The sequence below is a fragment of the Loxodonta africana genome, chromosome 24, assembly GCF_030014295.1.
Source record: "Loxodonta africana isolate mLoxAfr1 chromosome 24, mLoxAfr1.hap2, whole genome shotgun sequence".
In the NCBI taxonomy this organism is placed as follows: Eukaryota; Metazoa; Chordata; class Mammalia; order Proboscidea; family Elephantidae; genus Loxodonta; species Loxodonta africana.
The window spans coordinates 10834126-10851969 of record NC_087365.1 but is presented as its reverse complement, the minus strand read 5'-3'; the positions used below and the strand labels follow the sequence as shown (position 1 = coordinate 10851969).

General features: G+C 46.2%; 1 protein-coding gene across 2 annotated transcripts in view; it reads left to right on the top strand.

Moving 5' to 3' along the window:
- PCSK2 (proprotein convertase subtilisin/kexin type 2) overlaps positions 1 to 17844 on the top strand; it is a 328111-nt gene that overhangs the window by 256055 nt on the left and 54212 nt on the right. For both annotated transcript variants that reach the window (XM_003411419.4, XM_003411418.3), the window contains 2 exons: positions 4602 to 4690; positions 13806 to 13981. In XM_003411419.4, coding sequence (XP_003411467.1) covers positions 4602 to 4690; positions 13806 to 13981 — 265 coding nt within the window. The remainder of the gene's footprint in view (positions 1 to 4601; positions 4691 to 13805; positions 13982 to 17844) is intronic.

The following is a 17844-nucleotide window of genomic DNA, read 5'->3' as shown; positions in this document are numbered from 1 at the left end:
AGGCTCAGCCATGTCCCATGCATCCATGGTGTGCTGGCAGGTTGGCTGGGGCTCACTGGTTTAGGATGGCCTCACTCACATGTCTGGAGTGTGAATGGCTATTGGCTGGGATGACAGACATAACTGGGTTGTATGTCTTTCATCATCCAGTAGGCTGTCCCAGGCTTGTTCACATGGGGCCCAGGTAGGGTTTCAAGACCTCTTGAGGCCAAGGCTTATCACTTCTGCCACATTTTGGCCAAAGCATGTAACAAGGCCAGCCCAGATTCAGGGGGCAAGGAAATAAATATTATTTCTTCATGGGAGGGTGAAGTGGGAAATAGAAATTTGTGTTACCAAGGGCAAAGACCCAGGAAAGGGTGGTAGATTGCAGACATTTCTGCAACGCAACTTACCCGCCCTCCTGCCACTTGCCTTCCGTTGACCTTCTGCTGAGCAAGCAGCAGAGGTTCCTTCCTTACCTGCTACAGCTATTTCCCCTCCTGACGTACTGAAAGTTGTTGAGAAAGTGAAGCGACCACATAAAAATGGATTCAGAAAGATTTTCCTCACATTCAGGGTGGTGAGTCTCTGCCTGAGACCATGAGGAAGGCTGCCAGCAGGAGAGCGGGGAAGGTGTTCAAGGCTGTGGAAACAGCATACGAAGGTCAGGGCTGTGAAAAGACATAGTGTCATGAACAATTTCAGAAAACCCCCATCCATTGCTTGTAATTCATTAGCGTTGGCTAATTTAGCAATGAAATGTTTCTTCCCATATGTTCCTCTGGGTAGTCCCTGGCATTAAGTTCCCCACTTAAAGGCCAAAATTAAGGGTCTGGAAGCTTTGTTCAAAGTCCTTCATTTTTTCATGCCATTTAGTCCACCAGCCTTTAGTAAGCAGCTTTGGGACAGAGATGGACTTATTGCCTCCTTGGGAAGATGGTGGAAGGGTTCAGGAGTTGAGCATTGGTCACAGACCTGGCTCAGCCACTTTCTCACTGTGTGCCTTTGGGCAAGCACTTTGCCACTTTGAGACTCAGCTTTGGTATCTGTGAAATGCGAGCAGCAGTGTCTGCTCACAGCCCTCTCATGAGGATTAAAGGGCATGAGGCAAGCAAAGCACCAAGCACAGTACCTGGTCTCGGAAAACCTGCCCAATAAATGGCACATTGCTCTTCTTCCCCACCTAAAGCAGGGCTCCACACACGAGAGGGCTAGTTAGTATGCCTGTGGCTTCACAGATATCGGTCTTAGAAGGGAGATCTTGCCAGGGCTGATTATGACATAATAAGGAAACTAGTGCTCAGCCGAATTAGTCATGGGGTTGATTTTTAATTTTTTATTAAACATTTATTTGTTGAGCATGAGCTAAACAGCAAGCAAGCCAGCCAAATTTAATCAGGGTTCATTAAAGTATATGTGTGTGTGTGTGTGTATATGTGTGTGCTTTGTATATAATATGTATTTATATTAGTATGTATTTAGATATATAACATATGCACATATACACTGCATATATAAGTATGTTATTGTTGTTAGGTGCCATCGAGTCAATTCTGACTCATCGTGACCCTATGCACAACAAAACGAAACATTGCCCAGTCCTTCACCATGTTCATAATCATTGTTATGCTTCAGTCCATTGTTGCAACCACTATGTCAATTCATTTCTTTGATGGTCTTCCTCTATTCTGCTCACCCTGTACTTTACCAAGCATGATGTCCTTCTCCAGGGACTGATCACTCCAGACAACATGTCCAAAGTATGTAAGACACAGTCTCACCACCCTTGCTTCTAAGGAGCATTCTGGTTGTACTTCTTCTAAGACAGATTTGTTCGTTCTTTTGGCAGTCCATGGTATATTCAATATTCTTTGCCAATACCACAATTCAAAGACGTCAATTCTTCTTCTATATATGATATAAAACTGTAGGTGTATATTTATAAATATATGTGTTTCATTGTTGTTTGCTGCCATTCAGTTGGCCCCAGCTCATGGTGACCCGGAGCCCTGGTGGTGCAGCGGTTAAGAGCTACGGCGAGCTACGGCTGCTAACCATAAAGGTGCACAGTTTGAATCCACCAGCTGCTCCTTGGAAACCCAATGGGGCAGTTCTACTCTGTCCTATAAGGTCTACTGTGTCCTATAAGGTCGCTATGAGTCAGAAGTAACTTGACGGCAATGGGTTTTCATGGTGACCCCATGCACAATGGGATTGGTTCATTGTGATCCACAGGGTTTTTCATTGCCTGACTTCTTGGAAGTAGATCACCAGGCTTTCTTCCTAGTCCGTCTTAGTCTGGAAGCTCCGCTGAAACCTCTTCAGCGTCATGGCAACCCACGAGCCTCCACTGACAGATGGGTGGTAGCTGCACATGGGGTGCACTGGCTGGGAATTGAACTTGGGTCTCCTACGTGGAAGGCGGGAATTCTACCGCTGAGCCACCACTGTCCCCTGTATAGAAGTGTATATAAGTACAAATATATACTTACACACATTTACCGTATGTGTATATAAATCAGTGTGGTGGATGTCAGTGCCATTTTATACAGTATTTTATTTAGCTTTTTTTTTTTCCAGCTTTGGGAATAAGAAGATAGCCACAAAAGCCACACCCATGACAGGCTGCCTCATCTAGTGAAACCATAGTGAGCACCTTCTCAAAAACCTCAAACGTGGTTTTCAGAGCCCTTCAAGACAAGCCAATAATGGTTTGCTGAACACTTTAAGTTTCCCCAGATCCGCATACACAGGGGCCCAATCTCCGCAGCAGCTACGAGGTTAACTTCTACACAGTATACAGATTTCAGCCGTGTTCCAGAGGAAAGTTTGAGCCCATGAGACATATAGCCTTTATGGAGGCAGGATTGACTTTCACTCATATAGAGAAAGAAAAATGTGCAACAATTTTTCATGTGATTTTTTTTTTAAGAGCTGACGCAATAGCATCCGAGAGAATGTGCGTAGCAGTACTCTAGCCAGCACTGCAGAAATCAACCTTTTCTCAGATAAGCGACAGATAAGCTCCTTCACCCAGCTTGAACAGAGGGCAGGAAGGTGCCCTCACTGCCCTGGCCCTGCGGAAGGCTGTGCCCACACCATCCCATCGGACTTTGGTTTCTCAGTAGACTTTAAGGAAATGGACTTTGCAGGGTTGGGGCAGGTAGTTTTGAAATGACTGGTATCATTCGAATTGTCCACATCTTTGGTACTGTTTAGGGCTTAAAACACAGTATTTTGATTGATTTAGAGTTTAGCTTATTTCTGTTCTCTATTGCCACTTAATTAAGAAATCACCTTAAACCTCAGTGGCTTAAAAAAGGGCAAACACCGATTTGCTCACAATCCTGTAATTTGGGTAGGGCTCAGCAGGGGCAACCTGTCTCTATCCCACATGCTGTTGACTGGGTGGCTGGGCTGGGCTGGGGGATACGGGATGTCCTCCCTCACACTGAGGTCTAGTGCCCCATCTCAGGTGGTCAGAACACCTGGAGGACGTGGGACCGCTCCATGGCCACGTGGCGCTTCTCACTCGAGGGCCAGCCTAAGTTCCTTTACAGCACCTGCAACCCATGGGAATGAAAGTGGAAGCTGCCAGGCCTCTTACGAGTTGGCCCAGCATCCTTCTGCTGTGTCCTATTGGTCAAAGCAAGGCCAATTCAAGGGGAGGGGGAATGTGTACAGAGAAGAAGGAACTGTTTGGAACCTCCTGGTATAAAGGAGGGGAGAAAAAAAAAAAAAAGAAATTTAATAAGATTACTGTGTCTGTTGCAAAGAACATTCTGTTTAGTACATGAGCCCTAAGAAGGCCTTGCTCAGAATCATAAGGCTGAGCAAGCCTTGAAAAGATCATCTAATGCCTGGGGTTCTTAATGCAAATTATTGCCAACATATACTTTTCCCCGCTGGAGAAAGGTGGGAACCTATAGCATTCAATATGCCCTCAAAGGAGACTATGACCCAAAAGGGCAAATAACCACCATCCCATTACCGACAGGCAGCATCACACCCCAAAATACTGAACCAGCCTTGGAAATAGCACCAGACCGTAGTTCCAGCACTTCAAACAAATGAGACCAGTTCCAACAAGCACAAACCTCTCTTACAACATGTGTTGTTTTCACAGGAAACCTGTAACTGTATTTTCTGCAGCAAGATACTTAGAATTTTAAAGTAAAGATCAAATCTTAAGGTTCATATTCTGAGAAGCCTCTTTATGGGAAAAACAACCTAAGGTCAAGAGGGCAGCTGTGGGGAAGAAACAGGAAGTTGGGATATATAGACGGAACCCAGAGCAAATTGGGTGGGCCACGTGCTAGCTCATTGCTGGCAGAACCATTGAAAAGAACCAAATTGCTTCCAATGGATACAATCTAAAAAACCTCCTCCAGAGTCCCTGGGTAGTGCTAATACACAAAGGTTGGAGGTTCGAACCCACCCAGAGGTATCTTAGGAGAAAGGGCTGGCAATTTAGTTCTGAAAACCCTGTGGAGTATAGATTACTCTGACACGCTTGGGCTCACCATGAATCAAGTCAACTCAATGGCAACTGGATTAAAGAAACTTCTCCAAACTCTTGTGACGCCGTCTCCACAACCTGACTTTACTTTTCTCCACAGCCACGGGACCCGATGTGCAGGGGAAGTGTCTGCTGCAGCCAACAACAATATCTGTGGGGTCGGGGTGGCATACAACTCCAAGGTCGCAGGTAAGCTGTCCCAGGCCGAACTTTAAGTGTCATGCTGGGAAACCAGCACCGGTAGGCCACATCCGCTGGTCTCCAGCCTGGCCAGGGCCCCCGCAAAAATATCCACTGGGGCAGAAGAGCTGGGACTCTTGGATTAGCAAGAGTGAATTTTTTTTTTAATCTGCACCACAATATCAACAAATTTTTAACTCTTTTAATTAAATTTAATGTAAATACAGGCAAGTGCACAGATCATAAGCACACAGTTCAATGAATTTTCACAAACTAACCAGCACCTAGATCAAAAAACAAAACATTACCAGCACCCCAAAAGCCACCCTCATGTCCCCTCCCAAGTATTACCCATCCATACAAGGATAGCCACAACCGTTTTCTAGCAGCAAAAATGGGTTGTTGCCAGGTTTGGAAGTTTTTACAAATGGAATCGTACAGACTGTACTCTTCTGTGTCAGTATCAGTAACTTTTTAATGAGACTCAAATGTATAAAATGGTAGAATATGTATAATATTTCTTTACAAATTATTTGTAAACATGCTCAGAGCCCTTCAAAATATTGTATAAGGGAATATTTTCCAACTAGAACCTTTTTCTAAAGTTCCTATGAGTATGATATCTAACAATTTCCCCTTTATAGGGGCTTTAGACATGGGGGTGATAGGTTGCTGGACATTTCAAAACACACTCCTTCCAAAGAGAGAGCAAAAGAGGTTATTAAGACGTCAACAAAATGCCCAGAATGGAATGACTCCTGGTTCATTCCAAGTTTTGCATCAAACTGGTCCTTAATTTATCAGGCTGAGTCACTCAACCTTAGTTTTCTTTTTTTCAACAGTCTTGATATTTTTTTCCCTGGCGATTTAATAGAACCATAAACATACTTCAAGTTGACACCTGCATTTCCAGAGATCTAAATAAAGCAAGGCAACCTGTACAAACCAGCCATCCGCCTTTCTCAACACTGCTTGCTAAGAGGCTTGCCAACACTGGGTGCTGAGTTGCACAAAAGAATACCTCTGGAAGGTTCTGCAATGTAAATAGACCAGCTTTGCCCCCTCAGGTTTCAGCTCTCTGGACTTTATGAGCAACCAAAATGCTGGCATTGAAATGTCAGGAGCCATTATGGGCTGAGGAGAAACACTATCACTGGGTTAATGTTTGATACGCCAGGCTCCCACCTGTGGTAGTATCTGAGGTGAGGTGGGGTCTCTATTCACAAGCAGAACTGGAAGCACCTGAGAAATGCAGAAGGGTCTGCATGCCCGAAGTAGCTGGGTTTTTTAACAAAAGGATGTGTAGAAGGGTTGCTTAAAAAAGTTAGGACTTTGAAGCAGCTCTTGGCTTTCTGGAGGTTCATTAGGGGGCCTTACCCATCTGCGGCTTCTGTTTTTTTCTCTCTTTGTTTGCACTGTGCAAACATCTGAGCTGCTCATCAAGTCTGCCTAATCCTCCTGCTCTCTTAGCCTGGATTCCTTCAAAAGCAAACCCTGAGACAAGGATTAGGGTGCAAGCAGTTGGTTTGGGAGGTGGTCCCAGGAATCCAGAGTGAGGGAGTGGGGAAGGAAAACAGTGAAGGGAGGGAAGCCGACAGAGTGTGTTGATAAGCTGGGTTGCTCTTGCAGGCAACTGGGACTTGGTCCTGCAGGGGACCCTCTGAGAGACCGTGGGAAGACCCCTCAGAGTTCTCCCACTCAAAGGGGAGGAGACTGGGGGGTTTACCCACCAACTCCCATCCCTTGTTGGTTTGGAGTGGCTCCTAGGCCATTAACACCCTGGTGCACTCAGTCAGCCACTGCTTGGCCTGAGGGGAATTCGCTAGGCCAGAGAAGGTCCCCGCCAAAGAAACACGGCGCTGCTGCTCGGTGGCCAGAGAATGGGCTGAGCCATCGCACCTGGCTCTCTGCTGACTGCTCCCCCACCCCGCCCCCAGCCTGCCTCCGCATCTCAAAGCGAACACAGCCTGATGCTTCACGTCAAGGCTCTGAGGTTCAGAAACTCAGGAACGGCCCATGTGGGATGCATGCCCTGGTCACACAGAGAGTTTCTCCCTTTTCCACCAGCTTAGCCCAGCCTTGCTCTTAGGTACCACGTATGCTGGTTTTACCTGCTTAAGGGCCCGGGAAGCTCTCGTTTCGGGTTCTTCCACCTTACAGATTTAAGGGGGACATTCCGTTGACTGTTGCTGTCAATTCCAATAGTTGGATGGTTTTAAATGATTCGCTAAAAATGAACCCCACAAATACCAGCCCCTTCCAGTCTTTCCAGCGCTGAGCTAGAGAGGCCTAGAGCACCACCTGCTGGCCAATCCGGATTATTGCTAGTCTCTGGAGGTCTCAAGGTGCTGGGTGATTGGTTAAAAGAGGCACTGTCTCTCTTCAAAATAAAGATTAAAGTGCTGTCGAGTCTTGGTCCAGAAAGAGAAATAAAAATTAAAATTAGATTATAAAATGAGTTATTTGAAGGGGAAAAAAGAACGTTGATCATTTTTTCATCTGCTTCTTAGCCTGTGGGGATTCCTCTTCTATAAACTGCCTGTTCACAAACTTGCCTATTTTTCAGTTGGGGCTTCTGTCTTTTTCTTGTTGATTTGCAGGCGTTCTTCATATATCTTAGCTACTAGCCCCTTGTCAATCTGAGTCACTGCAAATACCTTCTCCCAGACTTTCACATGAGGTCATTTGCCCGTCTGAATCCCACCGTGGTATGTGATGGGATCATGTTTTCTTTTTCTCCAAATGGTGAACCAATGTTCCCATTTCCATCTGCTCAACACTCTATCCTGTCCATTGATTTGTGGTACACCTTTATTGCGTTTGAAGTTCCCACATACACGGGCCAGTCTTTGAGTAAATGTAATTTAGATAAAGCCCCCCAGCACCTGTGGCGAGTGTAGCCACGCTTGTCCTTCCACTGGACATGTGTATATGCTCTCCCCTTCACCCAGGATAACCCCCTACCCTTCACCTGGCTATCTGCTTTCCATCCCTCAGCTCTCGGCTCCCCCATTACTTCCTCCAACTTCACCTTTCAGACCAGTCTCCTCATTTATGTGCTCATTTTGTAAAGCACGCTGAATTTTTCCTCCCCAGCCCTAACTACTGCTGGTTATTACAAATTCTTCTAAGGGATTACTTGATTGGTATTTTTCTCCCTCAGCATACAGCAGTCTCCACAGGGCAGGGACCATGTCTGTTTACTCTTACCTCAGCACCTTGAACACAGGGGCTACTCAAACCCTATTTGCTGAATGACAGAAATCAAGCAATGAAGAAATAAAGAGAAGGAAGAGTCAACGAATACACCCATTAATAAGCAGACGAGATGACTTGTTGAATGAAAGAAAGAATGGGTGGGTGAATGGAATTGAAGGATTAAGGCCATGATGATCTAAAGACCCAAAGGGGGTAGAATTTCTACCCAAGAAACAAAAACTGGCCCCACCTCACCTTTGCAACTTCTTGCCTATCAAATCAGCTCCAGTGAGACCTGGGCCTTCTCATCTCTTCCTTCCCTCTCTCATGGGCACTGTGGGAGCTTCCTAAGGGCCAGCACCACCAACCATATCAGTGTGAGCTACCCCAGGGCCCAGACAGGCTGGTGACTCCCCTGCACACCCACCCCGGACTGCTGTAGGCAGATGGAGCTGCAGGGCCACATGTCATTCAGGCAGTGAAAGTATAGTGTGTGAATTTTCCAGGGGCTCATCTTTCCCCCTTTTCCAACAGAATCTCAAAATCTTGGGCTGCAAATGGAGCCCTAAATATCCTTTAGCTCAAACACACACTGATACTTGCAAAATGATAGCAACGATAACAGTAGTAATAATAATAACTAACATCTATTGATTCTGTGTGTCAGGCACAATGCAAAACCCTTTACTCATTCAACCCTATTTACAACCCTATGATACATTATTATGTATTTTATACCTGATAGCTGAGCTACAGCTCCTAACCAAAAGGTCGGCAGTTCAAATCCACCAGGTGCTCCTTGGAAACTCTTTGGTCAGTTCTATTCTGTCCTATAGGGTCACTATGAGTCTAAATCGACTTGACAGCAATGGGTTTTATGGGTATATATCTAATACATATATTAGATATCCCCACTAGATTGGATTCCAACTGCCGACTTTTGGTTAGCAGCTGAGCTCTTAACCACTGCCCCACCTTGGCTCCATATTAGATATAAACCAAAAAAACTAAACCCGCTGCCAACAAATTGATTCTGACTCATAGTGACCCTATAGGACAGAGTAGAACTGCCCCACAGAGTTTCCAAGGAGCACCTGGTTGATTTGAACTGCCGGCCTTTTGGTTAGCAGCCATAGGACTTAACCACTATGCCACCAGGGTTTCCAAATATATATTAGATATACGTATATATGTTACGGAAACCCTGGTGGCATAGTAGTTAAGTGCTATGGCTGCTAACCAAAGGATTGGCAGTTCAAATCCAGCAGGCACTCCCTGGAAACTCTGTGGGGCAGCTCTACTCTGTCCTATAGGGTTGCTATGAGTCGTAATCGACTTGACGGCACTGGGTTTGGTTTGGTTTTTTAATATATGTTACATATTGTACTGTAATATGTTACATATTTTACTGTAATGTGTAGCATGTTTTTTTTAAATCAGTCCTATTTTACAGAAAAAGAAACTGAAATTTGGAGGCCACACAGCTAGTAAGTGGTGGAACAATTTAGCACCCAGTACAGAGCAGCCTCAGGACTTTGCCCCTTGACTACTGAGCTAAAATGCTTGAAAGCCCTCTTCTCCGGCCCTCCTGATATGACCTGAATCCAACGAGGAATGCCTCCAGTGACAGGAAACTCACTCCCTTCCAACGAAGTCTGTTCTGCCTTTGGATGTGACTGACTGTGAGAAATGTCTTCTTTAAGATGAGCTCTCTCTTTGATTTCCCTGATCCTAGTACTGCTGTTTTGGTTGCCCGTTTTCATGGACACAGTTATTACCACCTCTTCTAGATAGCGGGCAAGATAGGGAGGAAGGAAAACTTCTAATTCATTTAGCTGCCGAAGAGTAGCTGCTCAGTGCCATGTCGTCAGGACAACAGGCATGTCCCAAAAGTCTTAATGCAGTCACGGGGCTTTAATAACTTTTTAGAAATGAGTATTCAAGAGTTTAATTATTTATATTGTTTTATCTCCTTATTTAGTTTTATAAATTTTGAAGAAAATTTTTAAATTTCTGACTTGGAAAAAAATTCAAGTAACTCCTTAAGAAGATAATACAGTTCTTTTCTTATTTTTCGCTGTTCAATCAGTGTTTGACATTTTCAACCAAACAAAACATTGAAATAACAAATGTAGATTTCAAAACCACAAAGCCAAATAAATGTGTGACAAATATAAACAATAAGCCTTTCCAATGGAGTATTTTGTCAGTTTGTCAAATTTATATTTCTGAAATTATTAAAACTGCACTAAGACTTTGGGGACTTGCCACCTCCTGCCTTCAGTCCAGTCACCAATCAACATGACTGTTGCAGGGGGCGTACCTCAGCCAGTCCTGCTCCAGGTGGTGGAATAGGTGCTGAACCAGCTGCCCGGCCCCTGCCCTTGTACAGCACAGTCAAGTAGGCCATATGGATCATGAGCAAATATGAAAATAATTTCAGATAACGAGTTGTGGTTTGAAGGAAACAAAGTGAGATGGCAGAGAGTAACAAGGTGGGGCAGCAAGCCCCTGAGGGGAACCCCACAGTCCAACACTTAAGGGCCTTCAAAGAGCTCCCCCAGGGTGAGATGATGCCATGTGTGGGGCTTTACTCGGCTTCCTTTTTAAACCGAAGCAATCCCCCAGTGCTTCTGCGTTACAGCACCTTTGATCAGATTTCTAAAAGACATTTGAAAACCACACCATTGACCGTTGTCAAAAAAACCTGAAATTTCTCTGGGTTAATTAAGTAAATTTCATATACTTGGGCAATAAATCTCATAAGATTTCCATGAGTTGACACTAAAACATTGAAAATTACCATTAGCACAATGATGAACACGAATTTTCAGACCCTTAGGACCTGGATGAGCACAACTTTGCTCCTTACCCTTCAGGACTAGTATCAATGGGCACACAGGTGACAGCTGGCCGACACTGAGGTTTGTGTGCAGATGTACTGGCATCAGGTACAAGGGTACTTTTTGTAACAGGAGCTTTTTGTTCAAGGATGCTTTTTGAGACAGAAGGATTTCACTCAAATCTTCCCAGCCACCAGCGCTAGCAGCAGATCAGGCTGTACACAGACAGTAGGGCTCCAGCTCTAAACCAGTGGAGAAAGGGACCCAGAGTTCCCAAAGGTCATTAGCTGGTGTTCAGGCCTACCTAGGGGAAACCCAAACCAAACCTATTGCCGTCGAGTCGATTCTGACTCATGGCGACCCTGCAGGTCAGAGTAGAACTGTCCCACAGGGTTTCCAAGGCTGTAATCTTTACAGAAGCAGGCTGCCACATCTTTCCTCTAGGAGCAGCTGGTGGGTTTGAACCACCGACCTTTCGGTCCACAGCCAAGTGCTTTAACCACTGTGCCACCAGGGCTCTTATCTTAAGGAGTGATTACCCACTGAGTCACATCAGCCAGTAGAGCATTTCCCAAGGGTGAAAACACTGACTCCATTCACTCGTCTGCCCTCTCTCCCTCTGCCATGCTGTCTTCTCTGTCTTTCCTCCTCTCCACCCTCCCCCCCAGAAGCTGAAGGTAATCAGGCTTTCAGAGCAGGCAGGAGCAGAGGCGAGGCCCTCCCTAAAACCCTGGGGTCCCCGGAGCCTGTGTCTTGGCTGCTGATGGTGCAGTAACTTGCAAAATGAATACTCTTATCTCATTTGATGAACGCATGCCTCGTTCCTCCTGAGCTTAATGAGATTAAAAGGACAGAGAGCCTTGCCCCCACCCCCAGTGTGAATAAGAACCTTGCTCTCAAGCTGTGGCCCCGTGCTCCTAATGCTGAAGCAGCCAGGAGGTTGATACGCCCGAGTTCCCGTGTTCTTGGGCAGGGCAGAGGGGGACACTAGGAAGAGGGCAAGAGGCAGAGGGACAAAGTCTGTGAGAGAGGGCCCAGGCAGCAGCATTTGGGTGAATCACATGTCAGCGTTGTGCCAATGTGAGAATCAAGCCCTACTTTGGGATGAATTTCTCTCACCTTCCCATCGAGGTGGGTTGTTCGGTCCCGGTCATCTGGACACTACAGTAGAGTTCAAGACCATATGAGTTTCCTCCCCATGGGCAAGTGAACACCTGCTGTCTCCCATGCTCCCACCCTGGAGGTGGCATGACTTAGCACAAGAAGAGGCTGTGCTCTTCGGTTTATTCTGTGGCCTTTTGACCACCTTTGTTGAGTAAATTTTTAAAATAAATAAAATGTAGGGGGAACAAGAGCAAAATGTGGGGTCTTTCACTTCCTACCTCCTTATAAAATGAACCATAAAACTTAGATTCTGGAAATTTCCAACCAAAGATCATGCTTATTCTGAATAAGCTTCCTCCAAGGGAAAGAATGTTAACTGATAATTGGATGTCTTCTGGTTTGCCAAAAACAGTGACCTGATTTATGGATTAATTGTAGAGGATGGAAAATCTAGACCTGCTATTACCTGTCCCTTCTGTTAGACAGAAACACAACTATATTACGCGATCACGCCTTGCATGTATTCACCAAATATTCATCAAGCTTAAAATAAACAAGAAGTATGATGCTGACACCCAGGGATATGGGAACTAACCCATCCCCTGCACCAAAGACCTTGCTAACGGTGGCGTATGAAACACAAATAAGCAGTCGTAAGAGAAATTAGAAGCTGGGAACACAGAAGTGTGAGGTACAAAGAGAGAGAGACAGCTGGATTAGGCAAGATTTCCCAGGGGAAATGCCTACTGAACAGGCAGGAATTAGTCAGGAGAAGGGTGAGCACTGGGGAAAACTTCAATCCATGCACAGGGCTGGTCTATGAGAGGCCCTGGGCCTGCTGAGATCTGAAAGTAGGACACACTTAGAGAGCACATTCATGTCAACCTCATGTGCCCTGCAAGAAGGAAGCTGCCCTTAACTGAATTGATTTCCACACCATGTTTAAAAGAGATGCCTGTGAAATAATGCCCTTAGACCAAGCGTGACAAGCAAGGAGGACCAGGGTCCAGGTGTCTGAGTGTGTGGGATCCAGCCCCTCCATCCCATGATCCCCATGGATAGACTTCTTGCCATGGAACAGTGCCTCAGATTGACACACCCCTTATTACACAGCCCTGTAGAGATAAGAACCAAAGAGGGATGCTCTGAGGGTAGTGATGGAGAACGCTCGTCCCAGTGGTTGCTGCTGAGTTGATCCTGGAGTGGCCTTCCATGGACAGCCAGAGGAGACATGAACCATGGTGCCCATGGGCAATGGCAGCCAGAAACGGAGGGCACTCCTGCCCTGTCTCTCCATGCCCACACAAACCTGGACTGCAGAACTCTGCTCTTTTTCAAATTCCCAGTTAGAAGTCACTCCTTCAGGACACCAGAGACTAACACAAACTTTACAAAGATGTCATAGAGAAGAAAGAAAGGGAGCTGTATCACACTCCCCATTACTAATTTATTTTAGGATAGCCCGTTCAACATTTCTGTCCTCCCCAAAGCCCCTTCTCAGCCACAACACTCCTTGGAGTTCCTGTTTTCCCAGCACCTTGCCTCTTCCTCTGGCATTTCTCCTAAAATATCAAATACCTGTCATGGACAGTAGCTTTATTTCTTCTCTGACACCCTACCCATGTCGACACCCAGTTTCTGGAGGCTGAGCTTCCACTTAGAAACAGGGGCATCAAGGAATCTCTTCACAGAGATGGTCTCTCCCCATGAGGAATTCCGGTGATGTTTGCTAGGTGAATACAGCTTTCTCCCAATAGTTACATTAGGAAAGGTGTAGGTGGGTCCCAAATAGGAGCAAGTAGGATGGGCTGTACCTGCTTCTTGACCCTCTGTGGTGTCACCCTACGTAGCATGCCTTCCAGGGACCCAGTGATCACAATGCCTTCCAACCACACCCAGGACTTGCACTAGTCCAACGCTGCTGTCTCATAAATAGTGGTACCAAAAACCAGTGTTTCTGTGCTCACACATGTCTGCAGGTATCCGGATGCTGGACCAGCCCTTTATGACTGACATCATTGAGGCCTCGTCCATCAGCCACATGCCGCAGCTAATCGACATCTACAGCGCCAGCTGGGGCCCCACAGACAATGGGAAGACGGTGGATGGGCCCCGGGAGCTCACTCTCCAGGCGATGGCTGATGGTGTGAACAAGGTAAAGGTGTTTCTGGTCCACTTGCAGGTGGGAGACATGGGTGACAGACAGTACAATGGATAGATGGAGGGGCAGGCAGGCGGCAGAGGCGGGCTGTTACTCTGCATGTTAGTTTGGGTCCTTCCAAGAAACAGACACCAAGACAAGATTAGACATTCAAGAGACTTACTGGAAGAGGTGCCTATGAAGGGTACAGGGTCACTTTAGGGGATATAATTCAATACATAACAATGAGTAGAAAGGCAGAGTGGTGATTCATTTTCTGAAGACAACGACACTGTTTCCTCACAGGACAACGCTCTGGATGGACTGTTAGATGACAGAGCATTCCAGCTTGTCTCTGTGTGGCAGGAACAGAGGTCCAGGCAACTCAACTAACAGGGTTTCTTGTGGTCAGAATGCGATGGGAAGCATTCAGACAGGATCTCATTAAGTCGAGGACCAGAAAGACATTCCACGTCCAAGGCTGTGGCAAAGCACAGCCTCGCAAGAGAGTGGGTGTCCGCTCTAGGGCTCTGCATTTGTGGGGCTCGGTCTGCTTCTTCCTGGCTCTCTGTCTCTCTCTTCAATCCATTTTCCTCTTCCCTGACGCTTACGTTCCATTCATAGTTCTTGAACGTGGCTCATCTCTGACCCTGTCTGCCACAACCTTCCAGCTTCTTCTCCAGCTGCTACCCGCCCCAGTGCTTTAGCGGAGATTTTGTCTCAAAATTAGGGGAGACACCCTCTCCTCCCAGCTAGGCTCCAAAAATAAGAAATGTGGTTCTGTTTATAAGTCAGGAAGTAAAGGGTCAGAACTTGAAGGGTTAGACACCAAAACCCTTTTCTTCTCTGTTCAAGGCGGTACCGAGTGGCCGTCAGACATTCCTCGCTCTGGTCTTTCAGCTCTGGTGGAGCTCTCGTCAACTGCTGAACCCTTTCAAAGGTCTGAACAGAGACATGAGACCACGCGCTACCCTTCCCAGTCTCAGGGTGGACAGGCAAACAGGGATTTGGCCAGCGTCAAAACCAGTTGCCGTAGAGCTGGTTCTGACTCGTGGCGACCTCGCTGTGTCCGAGTACAACTGCGCTCCACAGGGTTTTCAGTGGCTGATTTTTCAGACATAGATTGCCAGGCCTTTCTTCTGAGGCACCTCTGGGTGCACCCCAATGGCCAACCTTTCAGCTGGCAGCTGAGTGCATTAAACATTTGCACCAGGCTGGGACTCTGGCCAGATTTAAACAGTGTAGAAATGATCTAGTCACTGTTCAAGGTTACCCTCGATGTCACCTTGCCTTTCTTTTATAGCCAAAATGGTTGAATTAATCCAATTACAACTTTTTCTTTTCACTTGGGACCTTGAGCGGTGTCCTTCCTCCATCCTATAACAGGTACCTCAAAGCAGTAATGTAAACTTTCTTATGATGTAATGCAAGGAAGGAAATGTTCCTGAGTTAGGGGTAGTGCCAGGGGGGTTGGCTCCCAATGGCATCACTTTGATAGCTTGAACTCAGATAGGGAAATTGGCAAACACTACAAATAAAGATCAGAAAGCTGGTTGTTAGACATTTACCAGCACACCACTGGTTAGAGGGCTCCGCTAATCCAAACCAAACCCACTGCCATTGAGTCAATTTCAACTCATAGCGACCCTATGGGATGAAGGAGAACTGCCCTAGAGGCAGAAGCAGACTGCCACATCTTTCTCCTGTGGAGCAACCGGTGGGTTTGAAAGTTGATTTTTTGATTAGAAACCAACCAATTTAACCACTGCACCACCAGGGCTCCTTGAGGGCTCTGCTACTTCCTTTAAATTATAGCATTTAGATTCTCATCTGATCTCCCTGCATGTAAAGGCCAGTCTTAATGTAATGAGTTCAGAAATTCCCTTTGAGAAGGGGAAAAACACCAGACGATAGAATTTTCCGAAGACCATGTAGGGCAACTGTGTTAGCTGCCTATGGCTGCCGTAACAAAATACCACAATGCAGGTGGTTTTAAACAACAGAAATGTATTACCTCACAGTTCTGGAGGCTAGTAGTCTGAATTCAGGGTGTCAGCAGGGCCATGGTCTCTCTGACAACTTTAGAAGAAGAGCCTTTCTTGTCTCTCGGCTCAGTAGCCCCAAGCGTTCCTTGGCTGTCTTCCTTCTGACGGTTTCTCTGGTGTTTCTTCTTCTCTTGTGCAAGGACACCACTCAGATTGGATTAGGACCCACCTACTCCATCATGACCTCGTATTAACCGATAACATTTCCAAACAAGGTCACATTCGCAGGTATCAGGGGTTAGGACTTCAATGTAGATTTTAGGGAACACAGCTCAAACCATAACAGCAACTTTTCTAAGAGACTCAGCACTCACACATTTAACAAAAGGACCCTGGAAATACAATTATGGATCGGGAACTCAAGTCCTAGAAAGTGAGCAGTATCTGTGACTGTGGCCAAACACCAGCTGCTACATTTGCACAGGCAAGTGAGGAAATAATGAAATGGCATTTTTTAAGAAGGTCACACTTGCTTGGTATTGAAATGCAGTCCATCTGTAACAGCCACGAGGCCCCGATACAAGAGGAGCACAGTGCCATTTGCAGAGCGCCTACCAGCAGGATGGGTAGAAGGAGGGCTGAAGCTGCCCATTCCAACACCGGGACCCTTGGGAATATTTAGGGTGACACTTTTGACCATAAACAGCTTGTTTCTTTGCTGCATTACTCACTGTGTGTCTGGAGAGAAATGGTCACACATCCCAGCCCAGGACCAGGTGACAGCAGATACCAGGGGAACACTCAACAGATGCCCATTTTCCCAACAGATGTGGATTTTCACTGAAAGACATTTTTGACACCTGGAGCCAAAAGAAAGTCAGGCAAGTAGGTGACTTCTGCCCCCTGCCCAGATTTCCAGTGCAGACGGTGCTCGCTGATCGAATCACACAGGCAGCTCCTGTCATGCCCCTGACTCCTGAACTGCTTAGGGGCATCTCAAGGCTGAGGGCTTCCACCTCCTCAATCTGTGGTCTCCCCGCTACAACTCAAAGGCAATTCCCAGGGTAATTGCTCTGAAGCATTTCAAGCCAACTGAAACTTAAGAGGAAAATTTCTCTGGCTTCTCTTCAGATGCCAGCATGTAAATATCTTAGAAAGAGAAGTAAATGTGGTGAAAAACACGCCATTTCTCCCCAGGTTGTAGGAAGGATTCTTTCACTGTTTCAAGGTGACATATTTGGGACAGGATTGTAGAAGTGGCATTAGTAACCATTTCCTCCCAGTATGTCAGTTGTTCTGGCCTACTCTAAAGGAAAGCCTGTGTCAGAAAGGTGAGCTCCACCTCAACAAAGGGGTCAAATAATTACTTACTGCACAAAGGCAGTTCTTACGTTGGTGTTTGGATTTTATCACCTTGCAGAAACGTTTCGTTTAACCAACATAAAAAACCAGTTGCCGTGGAGCCAATTTAAACTCATGGCAACCCCATATGTGTCAAGGCAGCACTGTGCTCCACAGAGTTTTCGATGGCTGGGTTTTTTGGCAGTAGATGACCAGGTCTTTCTTCCAGAGTGCCTCTGGGTGGATTCAAACCTCGAACCTTTCTGTTAGCAGCCTAGCACGTTAACCATTTGCACCATCCGGGGACTCCTTGACCAACATAGTGATGCTAAAAAGGAGGAGGAAGAGGAAGACGAGAAGGATAAAACACCTTTATCAGGGCAGGCACTGACGGCCACAGACCCCACCGCTCCCAGTTGTCTAATGCCTGCTTCACATGTAAAAGTCACCTGCCTGCCTCCTTAGGAATTTGAGTTTGTATCTCCTAAGTTTGTTCAAAAAATACTTAAGGGAGGCCACAAGAAGCAGGCAAGAAAGAAGGAAAGAAGAAAT